The 14,317-nt window shown below is 41.5% G+C and overlaps 1 protein-coding gene across 1 annotated transcript in view; it reads left to right on the top strand.

Annotated features, from left to right (window-relative positions):
• Positions 1–14,317, top strand: part of LOC137264958 (coagulation factor VIII-like) — a 37,010-nt gene that overhangs the window by 20,890 nt on the left and 1,803 nt on the right. The window contains exons 13-22 of the mRNA XM_067800305.1: positions 1,100–1,353; positions 2,028–2,240; positions 3,145–3,472; positions 6,247–6,353; positions 7,784–8,051; positions 8,659–8,779; positions 9,965–10,121; positions 11,204–11,415; positions 12,412–12,592; positions 13,437–13,649. Of these exons, the coding sequence (XP_067656406.1) occupies positions 1,100–1,353; positions 2,028–2,240; positions 3,145–3,472; positions 6,247–6,353; positions 7,784–8,051; positions 8,659–8,779; positions 9,965–10,121; positions 11,204–11,415; positions 12,412–12,592; positions 13,437–13,649 (2,054 nt within the window). The remainder of the gene's footprint in view (positions 1–1,099; positions 1,354–2,027; positions 2,241–3,144; positions 3,473–6,246; positions 6,354–7,783; positions 8,052–8,658; positions 8,780–9,964; positions 10,122–11,203; positions 11,416–12,411; positions 12,593–13,436; positions 13,650–14,317) is intronic.

Here is a 14,317-nt window from a genome sequence, read left to right on the forward strand (position 1 = left end):
CGGCGTAAAACAAGAAAGAAGGAAGTAAAGAGAATATGAATCTGTTGATGTGTTTTCAGCAGTTTGGTTATAACGAGAAGATAAGGGACAATCCGTTTCCATTTTCACATTAAAACAATAAGAGAACAACAATTCGATCTCTTTTCCTTCCTAATTATTCGTTTCAAAACAATTCAGCGCTTGGTTTAGAATTCAATACTACATCCTTTAAATACGAAATGACATACAGTTGAAGCGATTGCACTTATATAAGTGATCGTAATAACTAGTGTATTCCTCCGATACAAAAGATAGTCATGTGGCATGTAATAAGTGGCCACAAAAAGTTCATTATAGTAACTACATGTAAAAACATGTTCAAAACAAACAAAGCGCTTTTTTTTCTTTTCCGTAGTACACAAGAGTCACTTTTAAACGGATCTTTGGGCTTTTTTTTCTCCAGATAGAATTCTCATCATCTTCATTAATCACATTTGAGTATAGCCATACAATGGGTACCGATCATGATATCACGATAGCATATTTTATAGAAAGGATACATGTAGGTTATAACGGTCTTCATAACTACAGCGTGAATACAGCAACGTTGGGATTATCATTCAGAGGCTGTGCTCCGTACTTTAATTTACAACACGTGGATAGCATCATTGTATGCAAATTCACAGAAAGACTCACTAACCGATGTATCAAGTATATATGATACAATTCAAAATAATGATCGATACACTGCCCTTCAGGTGTATAGGGGAGTAACTATTCAAACAGCTATGCAGTTATACGTTTCCGATCATCATCGATAACAATGGGCAGTAATAGGTTTCAGGATATACCAAAACTGATGATTATACCACCACTGTACCATTAGGAAACTCTGGATTCGTTCTGTGCATGCAGTTTGCAAAATGTGACTGTTTGAACTTATCTGTTTCAGCATTTCCTTAAAGCGTCCCCCCTCCCCACACCCCTACACCCCCATCCCTTTTGATATCCTGAACAAATTTAATTGTTGTAAATTTCGACAAACCATACTCCCTTTACTTCTGTTTGTAAAGGTTTGTAATTTTTACGTTCGAGTTCACGCGTGAATGGTTTATTCCAGCGTTGCAAACAACTTCATCCAAAGAGGTCCGAATCGTATAGGCAGCAAATACTCAAAAGTTGTATACCGTGAATATACAGATAACAGCTTCCTGTATCAAGCTCCGAGGCCTGCCTGGTTGGGCTACCTTGGTCCGGTGTTCCGGGCCGAGGTAGGAGACACCATCCTCATCAGATTCGCCAACCTAGCCTTCAGATGCAACCAGTCCTTCACCCTCCACTCTCATGGAATCTTTTATCTGAAGAATGCAGAAGGTGGGTGATAGCAAGGTGAACAGGCATGTGTGTAGACACCGAGAGACCAGGTAGCCTAGTAGCTCTGGCTCCCAGTAACGCAAACGTTCCAGTTATAATTCCCTGTACTGTGTGAATATTGAAAAGGCTTGCTTCTATTGTTCATTTATGTATTACTGAGACAAAATTAGCAAACCAATCAAGAAAACATACTTAGTACAGGGCCACAAAATGTTTTGTAGTAAACGAACTTTGGGAAATAATTTCAGTGAAGTAAACTATAAAATATAGGGTCATATACTAGAACTGTTTGCTGATGTCAACATTTGTTAAGAATTCTGCAGCATACAAATAGTCTGATAAAGAAATGGTGAATCAGTTTTGAAAACAAGATTGCTTTCAAAACTGCTTTTTTTTTGTTTTTCCGAAGGTATAACACTGACATTGATGCGTTAATGCGGACACTTTGTTTTATCTAGGGTTATCTCCTGTAAGTAAACATGCTATTTAACTACAGAGGCGGTGGGGTACCCTAGTGGTTAAAGCGTTCGCTCGTAACGCTGAAGACTCTGGTTCGATTCCCAACATGGGTACAATGTGTGACGCCAATTTCTGGTGTCCCTGGGATGGTGTTGCTGGAATATTGCTATAAGTTGCGTAAAACTAAACTCACTCACTCACTCATTCTACTACAGGCGCTCTCTATGAAGACAACACAAGCGGTAATGACAAGCTGGACGATGCTGTGGCACCTGGTCAGGTGTATGTGTATGAGTGGGTTGTTCGAGAAACTTTTGCCCCGACTGCCGAGGATGAGAACTGTCTTCCTTGGGCCTACCACTCGCATCGTGTATCGACCAGGGACGTCGATGCCGGCCTGGTCGGCATGTTCCTCACGTGCAAGAGAGGTACACGTGTTTGTTTAGTAAGATGAGATAACGAGAAATAGCTGAAATACTACAGACTGACTTTGTGGCAAAAAGTGTTCCTTTTATTCCTAAGGCTTCATTCACTGGCTGACAGACAACATCAACTACACACTTTTGGAACGACACACTGGGGGCAGATGATCTATCCACTCAATAAGGAGGACACACATCGTATTATCACAATTTTTAACTTATCCATTGATATAGTTTCCTTTGCTTTTTTAAGTTCGGTAGCCTAGTGGTTAAAGCGTTCCCTCGTCACGCGGAAGACACGTCCGATTCCCCAGATGGGTACGATGGGTGAAGCCCATTTCTGGTGTCCACCGCCATGATATTGCTGGAATATTGCTGAAAGCGGCGTAAAACTATACTCATTCTAGCTACAATGTGTGAAGCCCATTTCTGGTTTGCCCCGCCGTGATATTGCTGGAATATTGCTGAAAGCGGAGTAAAACCATACTCACTCATTCACTTTGGTGTTTTCCCTTACGTCAAATGGAATCGGGCTCGCCGGATAATCGTAAATATATGTTCTATGGCGTTGACTTTGAAAGCGTTAACGACAACGACGTTACTGTTCAATCCAAATATATGTTCACATTTTCTTCGTATTACATTCTTGACAACATACATTATTTTGAACAGCCGTGTGCATGCAGTCCATTTCTGGTGTCCACCGCCGTGATAGTGCTGGAATTTTGCTAAAAGCAAACTCTATCGTTAACAAAATATATTAACAAGAGTTGACTCTTAATTTCTAGAGATACGTGTCCCAGAAACATTAATTTCTTTTTACGCAGCCTAAAAACATAACCTTCAAGTCTATTCAGAGGTTCATATTTGAAATCATGTCCTTGAGTCATGATTAATGGCTACTTTTCAGGAACTCTCGACTCCAGTGGCCGTCGCCGTGACGTTGACAAGGAGTTCATTATCTACCAAGACGTCGTCGACGAACAAAAGAGTTGGTGCATTAGATCCAGCATTAACAACTGCATGAACGTGACCGAGTGTACACGACTTCTCGACAATGAGGACGCCGCCTTTGCTGCCTCAAACACCATGGCTCACATAAACGGCTACGTGTACGGGAACCTCCCAGGTCTCGTAGTGAACGTCGGCGAGAAGGTTGTGTGGCATTTCTTCTCTATCAACGTCGGTCTCCAGAGCGCTCATATCAATGGACAAGTCTTGTTGGTTCAAAATCACAGGTAATGTAGTTTCTTCAGGGTCGATCCTTCGTGTGTGTAATGTGTGAGGTGTGTTGCTATTGTGTGTTCATCATCTGTGACCATGCTTGTCGTGAGAAGCGACTCTCTTGCTTATATCCTTCATATGAAGCGATATGACTTTTTCCTGCTTGTTTCAGCAAACCGTTCACTATCCGATTTTTTAAAATATTTATTTATTTATCTATTTTTATGAAAAACGGCACTGTCCTGAATAACGCGTCCAGAGTGTAAACGCTGTTATTATATGTCCAGATCCACTTTTGTCACCTCACTTACTTCCTCATCGAAATCAATGACTTATTCGTTCACTCAAAGCGTTATGAAATAAAAAAAAAACATTGTAAAGTATCGTGGTGCAGTACCTGTTAAGATCCGGGTTTTCAGTAACGCATGTTTGTCGTACGAAGTGACCGGCAGGGTCGGGTGGTCCGACTCGATGTTAAAGCATATCCTGATTGTGTAGATCGACATGCATGATGCCAACCAAGAGCCTGTCTGATCCAAGCTCGGTTATTTACTGACTGCCGTCATATAACCAAGCAACTGCTGAGTGCGATGTTGAAAAAACAAGACATGTTGTGATGCTGCTAGCTGATAAAAGTGCCGTAAAATCTCAGATATGTTACCATGTATAATAGCTCAAACTAGGAAACCATCTTGTCGCGACTGCTTGCCGCGTTATTCACAGGGTGATGATTTATAGCACGGTGACTGCAGCAGTAAATAACATTTAATCGTACACGAAATAAAGATGAAAGGGGTTTGAGCAGCCATAATTCCCCAGAATTATAGTGAAACATTTAAATCCTTTTGAAAATAAATGAGCTGCTTGCGCTTTTTCCTCTTCTCTTTCTGAACCAGTTGAATCAAGTATTGAGGAAACCTATCACACAGCCTTCAAGGACATACTGAAAGGTGTACCTAAACACTGATTACCTTGACCCATAAATGTCGACAGACTCACACTAAGTCCCTGAATTTACATAATTTTGACAGTGAAAATAAACCCAATACAATTTTGAAAAGATCCCCAATAACATAGAAGATTCAGGGGAAATCTAGTCTTGCCCCATTTAGGGTGACTGCAGCAGTAAATAACATTTAATCGTACACGAAATAAAGATGAAAGGGGTTTGAGCAGCCATAATTCCCCAGAATTATAGTGAAACATTTAAATCCTTTTGAAAATAAATGAGCTGCTTGCGCTTTTTCCTCTTCTCTTTCTGAACCAGTTGAATCAAGTATTGAGGAAACCTATCACACAGCCTTCAAGGACATACTGAAAGGTGTACCTAAACACTGATTACCTTGACCCATAAATGTCGACAGACTCACACTAAGTCCCTGAATTTACATAATTTTGACAGTGAAAATAAACCCAATACAATTTTGAAAAGATCCCCAATAACATAGAAGATTCAGGGGAAATCTAGTCTTGCCCCATTTAGGGCTTTAGCATTGCAGGGAGGGCTAGGCAGTATTGAAAATAATGTGGTTCACTGACTGTGAAACAGACTTTATTGCAGGGAGGGCTAGGCAGTATTGAAAATAATGCGGTTCAGGGACTGTGAGAGAGTCCATGTTGCAGGGAGGGCTAGGCTGTATGGAAATAATGTGGAGACAGGCCACGGTATAATCAGTCATGCTTTTCGTGGGACGCTCCTTCCTCTGGGGTCCAGACACAATTAAACTACAGCCCTTAGATTACTGTTGAGTCAAGCAATAAAAACGAGCAGTTAACATTATAATTATACCCAGCTTGTAACATAACCCAGGCTAGCTGTCCCCCTGCAATGTGCCCAACAGTTTCCCGTACGTCAGGTCATTGTGTAGTGACACGGACAACTGCCCTGTAACTACTTTTAATTGGTAACATAACCCAGACTAGCTGTCTCCCTGCAATGTGTCCAACAGTTTCCCGTACGTCTGGTCATTGTGTAGTGACACGGATACCTGCCCTGTAACTGCTCTTTAATTGGTTAACATTAACAGTGATATTCATAACAAAGCGGTGACCAGCGGTCAGTGTTGGAACTGGACAGTATAGCTGTGACACATCAGACTGGGTTGAGTAATGCCGAACTTTATATCGATGCTGAAGCAGATACAAATCCATATTATCTTGTTAAACTGCACAAATAGCTTTACCGTTTTGAAATGCCCCATGCATAAGTACATGCATATTTGTATTACAATTTGTTCTGAATTTTGGAATTAATGATCAATAGAACCAGAGTGCGCTTAAAAAATATTTAAACGTAGTTCAATGTGTAAAATCGTTTCAAATTCATTCTATACTTCCACCATATTAAAATACCCCAATGGTCCTTTTCACAGCTGCAACTATAGTGCATGTAAAAACAATACGCTATACTTTTAACGGCAGTGAGTCACGCAATGTCAGCAAATATCTTGCTGCCACCGAACCCAATTAACTAACCATAACTAAATGTGGTGCATAACGTCACTAACAGCTGATATTTCTCCATTTGGGGCGGTTGGGTAGCCCAGTGGTTAAAGCGATCGCTGGTCGGGTTTGATTCCCTACATGGGAGCTGTATATGATGATTCTGGTGTCCCCCGCCGAGATTGCTAAAAGTGGCGTAAATTCAAAATCACTCACATTGTTTCGTCCACTTTACTTTTCTGTGGGGATACATGCATATGGCTATATGATGAGTACCTAATATTATTCATGAGCGATGAATATATGACATGTATATGCATATTGTTTTATGACGATATTTTTTCAGAATGAACACGGTCACGTTTTATCCCGCTACATTCCGGTCAGCTCTGATGATGCCGGAAAATCCCGGCGTGTGGCTCTTCTCGTCGAGAATCGCTACCTGGTACAGAAGTGAGTAACAGGCGACTACCACAAACAATATTTGTAGCGAAAACTTACTGTATTTGAAACGTGTCCCTTGCTGGCAACGTATATCTTCCAACAGAAGGTTAGAATATTTTAACAGTAATCTTCGGAGATCTATAACTCTGTGGATACGTGAATCCTCCCTCTTCGAGTCTCCGGTATTCCAGAAACCTATCTTCTAGACGATTCTTGTTTAAAATGTTGGTCAGTGTTAGTAGGATACACCATAGCACACCTTATTATTCCACACACTGCATAATCCAGAAATTCGTCTTCTAGACAATTGTAACTAGACAGATAACCTCAGGATAACTGAGGTTTCACTGTTTTGTATGAAACAGGAGCTGATAGGAACGACATTGCGGTTGTTAACGCTGCAAATTATCATGTTATACAGTGTAACCATCGTTCGAAATAACAGCCTGCCCGCTTTCGAAATTATAGAAGACCTTTGTGGGCGGGAGGGGTTGGTGGTATAAAAATGATGTCAGTGAACACTTGTCTTTTCCGGAGCATTTCCTTATACATGTACCACATTGTGGACAGTTTTATCCTATATTAGGATATGATGAATACCAACACCGATCATGAAACCTGAACCACAGGAGCCATGGTTGAACTTGTGTTTACAGCATAGGAATTTTAACTGGGACAATGCGATTTTCTGATTTTCACAGTTCTGCGTGAATGTTTCCTAATACACTGAAATTCTGGACAAACAGTCTGAAAAACGTTTGTATCAGCGCCCAAAGTATGGACAGACATTTAACGTTTGGGGTGGGGGTTGGGGGCGCATATCTGTGTTAGGGGCAATGACCCTCTGTGTATTTGAAGGGAATATGAACAGTGAGAGTCCATAGACATTTGAGGATTTTCCAGCAGGACAACGACCCAAACATTGCTCAAAGCATTCTCAGGCTTTGTTTCTGTGCCAAAATATGACATTATTTGATTGGTCAAACTATAGCCCTGACCTAAATCCAATCGACAATGTTTGGGGACTCATGAAAAATCCAACAAATATTGCTGAAATGAAAAAGGAGGTGGTCCGATATTAGGACAGCATTGACCACGACTTTCTAACTTCATTGATCAATAGTATGCCCTGCCTCATTGAAGCCTGCATTACTGCCCGTGGTGACTTGACAAATATTCACTTTTAACCTTTCTTTGAATCTGGAATTACGTTCTGCTAATATTCACATTTAATACGTGAGTAATGAGTGAAAAAAAATAAAACAGTACAATGTTTTAATTCTAAATAATTTCTGGTAATATTATATATTCCGAAACGTCGCGTTAATCATAAAGTCTCATCTTTTAAGGAATGGCGTTCGCTCAAAATGATCCAGGTACCAAGCAATTATTATCATAATCATAGCCTTTGTTAGTATTATTGTTTATATTGTCTTTAGATGGCATGCAAGCATTCGTCCTTGTTCAACCACGACAAAAAGGCGGTTACAGTTCCCTGACGCCCTACTATTCCGCCCTTGACTTACTGTCACGTGACCACTTGCCGGGGTTATCTGTCCATAATGGGCGTTCCGGGAGTTACCCCCCTTACCACGACGACGTCCGTCCCATCAAGCGGTACTTCATCGCCGCAGAGAAGGTGGTGTGGGACTACGGCCCGTCCGGTCAGGATTTGTTCTTTGGAGGATCGTTGACGAACCCTAACAGGTGAGACTTAACATGAAATCTGTATCTGGAGATATAATAAGTGGGAATGCGTCGAATCTGATGACTGACCGATGTGACAAGTAAGACCATGAGCAGATGTAACAGTGTAAAGCTGCAAACAATTCTCACAGAAACAAACCCATGCTTGTGGTAAGAGGCAGCTAACAAGATGTCAGGTCGCTCACTGAATTATCTGGTCCACATTCGATTATTTCCACACAGCCGACATATAGGTAGAATATTTCTTACAAATACGTTGTTAAACAACAAAAAAAAACCCGTCAAACGAGATAGGACAAACGAAAAGCTCATGTATTAAATACTAGTAGGTATAGTCAAGTGTGTGCTTTCATCAATGTCTTTTATGGACATGTCATAATTGGTATAGGCCGATTTACATCACGTTTCACGATTAGCTTAACATTGTCCTTTCCAATGAAATGAGCACGATGCTTTAAAGCATAACAATGAGGACCACCAGGGGTTCGAGCCAACAGTCACCGGATCCTGGTGCAACTCTGCAGAGAGTGTGTTGGTGTAACCTGCGTGTCCTTTGGTATTGACCATTGGTTAAACAGTTCACTCCCATTCATATTCTGCTCGACAGCACATCCTCGAGGTTCTTCACTCGAAGCAACAACACCATCGGCGGCCAGTATGTGAAGGCTCTGTACATAGAGTACACTGACTCCACCTTCACGCAGAAGACGTTGCGGAGTCCGGACAAGGTACGACAAGGTTACTGTTGACACATTTCTTGAAGGAATGCAGAATACCGGAGTCGAACTTAAATCTATAAATCATTTTCAGTGATTCTGATAAGTATTAGTTTGAGTGGCGGAAGGTTTCAAATCTTTAAGGTAATAATAATAATAATGGCCATTTACACCGCGCAAGTAGGTTATTAGTCACATGACTCGTCCCACCGGGTACCCACTTTCTCCTGGGTTAACAGAGGCAATTTTGAACAAAGTCACTTGCCTAAGACATATTTGTTCTGTCTCACACACAGTGGGGGAGACTCGGTCGTGATTACTTCTTCCGGGATAGAATAGGCCAAGTGTGACCAAAGCGCGTGGTAAGAGACAGCTGACCAATCAGGTGGTTACAATATCGATCTTCTGACATCATTCCCCGATGGTTAAAATGTATGGTCATGCCGACAGGGATTGTTGAGCCGTCATATTATGGCTCAATCGTGTAGTACGTTGCAGATGTGAGTGAGTTAGTGAGTGGTTCATTTCAGCTGTATAATAGCGTGTCATCTTCATGGTGTAGGGAACCCGAGATTATGCAAGTCGTACATGTTCCATCGCCAGCAAACGCAGAATCGTAATCATTATGGGTCTGAGATTCGAGTTAATCAATGGGCCAGAGAAGGCATAAGGGAGATAACTCTGCACAGACATCGCTGCTGCAAGGACTATCCGGATAACCTACTTTGTGATAGTAGTTATTTGTATATGCCAGCATAAAGCATAGTCTGATGATCAGCATCATTCGTTCCTTGGAACGCCTAAGGAAGACACATCTGCACAGATATAAGTTCGGATAACCTACTTTGTAATATTAGTTATATGTATATGCCAACACAAAGCATAGTCTGGTGATCAGCATCATTCTTACCTTGGAACGCCTAAAGGAGATAACTCTGTACTGCGATCGCTGCCAAGATGCCTGGAATTGACACCCTGTAATATTCGTGATTTCTATGTGCCATCATAGCCTCAGAATATTTGATCAGAATAAGTCATTCCTTGGAATGCCTAGGGGAAATTCTACAAGGATTACGCCTAACAAAGCGGATAGACTAACCCTGCCGAGCGAGTTCGGAAACCGTGTGGGGTGATATCAGTAATTTGTATGTCTCGCCACAAAGCAAGCTGTGGTGATCAGAATCGTTTGTTTTTCAGATTCACCTTGGGCTGCTGGGTCCTGTTATCAAGGCCGAGGTCGGTGACACAGTGGAGATAGTCTTCCTCAACAGAGCCGACCGCAACTACTCCGTGTACGTTCATGGCGTCACATTCCCCAAGGAACAGGAGGGTTTCGTCACCAGAGACCCTTACAGTAAGTAATAAATGCACCGCTTAGAATTGTTCTCCACATCATTTATCACGGGAACGACTGATCCAGGACCCTTTAAAACATAAATGTCCCAAACGTTTTTGTTGAGACATGCAAAGGGACTGTCAAAACAAACATACTCCTGCACTGGCCATACATCACGTTCGGACAATACTGAAGAACAGTTCTAGGGATCACTGAAACAGAAATGACCTAAAACCTGACTTTGATATTTTCCGTACAAAAGGATACCGTTAATCTGCAATGCTACATTTTTAAACAACCAACCAATAAGAATGTATTTCTTAAACAAATTTAGATATCGAAAATTAACGATAGGATGTCTGTGCCTCGACACTTCTGGCAGTCGTCTCTTCTGTCAGAACTTGTGATGTTGGAGGGTGATTTGATGTTGTTCATGTAAAACCCATCCATATGTGTTGACGTGTGGAAATATACACCAGTTATCCTTTGAGCAGTCTGTGGAATCAGAGAGAAGTAGCTGATCCTTATGCTCCCAGGGTGTTGTAAGACAGATCACATCCTTTGGAATGAGAATCACGTGAAAATTTGGTCATTTAATTCCTGTATTTCCATTTGATAGTGATCCATAACCACATACTAATGAAATAGCCGAAGTTGTACAATCGACTCTTTGGGGCAGAGATTTCTTGTTGATGTGGAGAGAGTCTTGATGTTTTTATTTAAAGGCATGTTTCAAATTGGATTTTCCATCACGTCTGTATTATGTAGAAGTCTGCATAGTGCTGAAGAACGTCATTCAATGTTTCCTTTGTTACAGGATCGGACCCGTGAAGGTCCCGGGGTAGTAAAGGCCTTCAGCAAAACATGCTTGCCCTAAAAGGCCACTATGCTTGGCGTAAGAGGCGACTAACGGGGTCGTGTTGTCAGGCTCGCTGACTTGGTTGACACATGTCATCAGTTCCCGCTTGCGCAGACCGATGCTCTTGCTGTTGATGGATTGTCTGGTCCAGACTCGATTATGTAAAGACCGCCGCCATATAGCTGGAATATTGCTGAGTGTGGCGTAAAACAAAACTCACTCATCCACTCTTTTGTTACAGGGAACGGTACAGTGGGTAAATTCGCCCGACCTGGTGAGACCGTGGTGTACAGGTTCAAGGTGACCGACAGCGTATCCCCAACCGAGGACGACCCTCCTTGTCTCACCTACACATATCACTCCGCTGTGGACGTCGTCAGAGACATTTACACCGGCCTCATCGGACCTGTGGTCATCTGTAAGAAGGGACACAGCTTTGACTGGAAGTCCGAGGTAGTACACATTTGTGTTGGTAGTATGGCCGCGCCACGGTTTGTTTACATCCGCTCAATGCAATTTTCCTGTTAAATGACGGCGGTCTGTGAATAATATCGTCTAGACCAAACAATCCAGTGATCAGCAGCATGAGCATCAGTTATTCTGTTTACTCATTTGTTATTCAAAAACGTGTGTTAACGACTTTAGTGAGTCTGACCACCCGATCCTGTTAGTCGCCTCTTACAACAAGCATGTGTTACTGAAGTCCAGTTCTAAACCGGATCTCACAGGTACTTTACAATTTCTTTTGTAATTTCATAACGCTTTGTCACCATAGACGTCAAATTTGCAATTGAACATAGCAAGACCAGATGATATACCTTTTAAATACTAATTTGTTTGCTGGGCATTGGTTTATATGCAGGGATTAAAATTACCGTGTAATTTTGTCCGGAAATAGCATCATAAAATATTGTATGTCAGTATTATAAAATGTATATGCAAATTATCAGGTTAAATACGATACTTTACAAGAAATATATGAATATGATCACTGAACGTTCACCTGACATGCACGGTGCCCCTATGCTAATATATTCTCTCTGTTCCCCGCCATGATATTGCTGGAATATTGCTTAAAGCGGTGTAAAACTATAATCACTCACTCACTCAATTATATATTCTCCCTTACAATATCACATTTTCGTTGCTGAGATTTAAAATGAAATGATTCAGGGTGTGATGTTTCTGCCAAATGTGAATCTGAACTTATAAAATGAAAGTACTGTACCCGTATACAAATTGTATCGCACTCATAGTACTGGGATACGTATGGCGGACTTAGAATACCTTTACACCGCTACTGTTGCTAAATGTTCTTAGACTCATTCCACATATGTAATAAAGAAAATGGTGTGTCAGCGGTGTGCGTTCTAATTCACCAAGTGGTTCTGTTCAAGTGCAATTTTAACATGTTTGACTTACATATTATGTTGACCTTCACCCCTGCAGGTTGGTCCGGGACACTGGAGCAGCACTGCGTCCCCTACAGAGCGAGAGTTCTACCTCTTGTTTCTCACCCTCAACGAGAACGAGTCCTGGTACATTGATGAGAACATCCAGAGGTTTGCGCTGAATCCTGCCAGCGTGGACAAGACAAATGCTGGATTTAGACTCTCAAATACCATGTTCTGTGAGTTGCAAGGAGATGGACTAAAATATTCTTGTAATGTCTGCCATGTATATAAAACTCTCATCCACGGTAGGACTCCGATGTGAGTGAAATAATATTTTATGAATAAATTAAATTGAAATCCTGATCAATAATGAAGACGTTAAAGCACGAGCGAACTTCACGGGTCAGCGATTATATCTCACAAGAAGAGAGACGTACCCAAGGACTTAAACAGTAAAGATAGGCACAGGGGTCAGAGGACGAAGATGAAAAAGAGTCCTGAGATAGTGAAGGAAGTCGAAAGGTGCAGATGGTAAAGGACATCCAAAGACTCAGGTAGTAAAGGGAGTGGAAAGGTGCAGATAGGAAAGGATGTCCAAAGGTTCAGATAGTAACGGTAATCGAAAGGTGCAGATAGCTATGCTATCTATGTGCTATGACAATAAAATCGTAATGGGCACAGTTTGTGAAGTCGAAGTCAATTGCAAAGACCCAACAAGAAGCCTCCATGGATGGAGATATTGAAGGAAATCCGATGCTGCCGATAATAGTACCTGTCAAATAGAACAGAGAATAAAGGGTGTCAAATGGGCCAGGTGAGAAAGGTGTCAAATGGCGTATAAAGTACTAATTATCCAAACATTCAACAAGCGAATATACCTCATCCCTTATGACTATGACGACCGTCACGTACCAGCCAAGTGGGCCATCACTCAGGATTGTCTATACGAGGATCACTATGAGGGCACATGATCTGTGTATTTGCGTTAAAAGCGTTTAGAATATATCACATCTACTGCTTCACGTAAGACACATTAGATCTGTCTATTTAACACTTTTGCACAACCCCTGTCTACTTCAGCAATAAATGGCCGGAAGTTTGCCAACTTGCAAGGACTAGACATGTGCGTCGGCGATCACGTCACATGGCACGTGTTTGGCCTTGGTGCTTTCCGGGACAACCACGGCGTCAACTTCAACGGCCAAACGCTGGAGGTGGACGGCAACCACGTGGAGGGGAAGGTCATCATTCCTGGGTCCGGGGTTACTCTCCACTCCATCCCAGACAGTGTGGGTCAGTATTCAGGAAACTGTAAGGAGGCGGTAGCTAATCGTGTCTTAAAGATAGACGCCCGCTAAACTAATTCGTTAGATTCATTGAATCTAGGATATCGATAAATAAGATAACATCTTGTATAAGTATGATATGAAAACTCTATCTTGATGTAAAAGAAATCAATTTCTTTGATAGATCAACAATCTATCTTGATTCCTTTGGATAAACAGAATGAACTGCAAGACGAAGGCACAACCGCATATATTTGTTATTGATTTACGTGACATATAAACATTACATAAAATAATGTTCCACGAAATATTGGCTGATGATTTGATTTAAGGCCTCATAATGGTTGTTACTTGCCCTTGTGGACAGATTTTGCAGGAGAGTGTAATCAAAGATTTGAAATTAAAATCGTTTTCGTCTTTCGTATGGAGATGACAAAACTTTGACAATGGCGACGTTTCGACGTAGATATTTACCCCTTTGTCAAGAATTCCACTCAAGCAGGTCTTCCGTATGCTCATGCTGAAAAGGACTTTTGTATAACGTCTATTACATAGATTTTTATAACCTGAACTCATATGTATGAATTTCACCTCCTCGTGTTTGTGATGTTACTCTGTAGAAACCTGAATACAGAACAAACACCAAGCATACAGGACCGTATCTTAGGTCACATT

This window comes from Haliotis asinina, chromosome 15 (assembly GCF_037392515.1).
Source record: "Haliotis asinina isolate JCU_RB_2024 chromosome 15, JCU_Hal_asi_v2, whole genome shotgun sequence".
In the NCBI taxonomy this organism is placed as follows: domain Eukaryota; kingdom Metazoa; phylum Mollusca; class Gastropoda; order Lepetellida; family Haliotidae; genus Haliotis; species Haliotis asinina.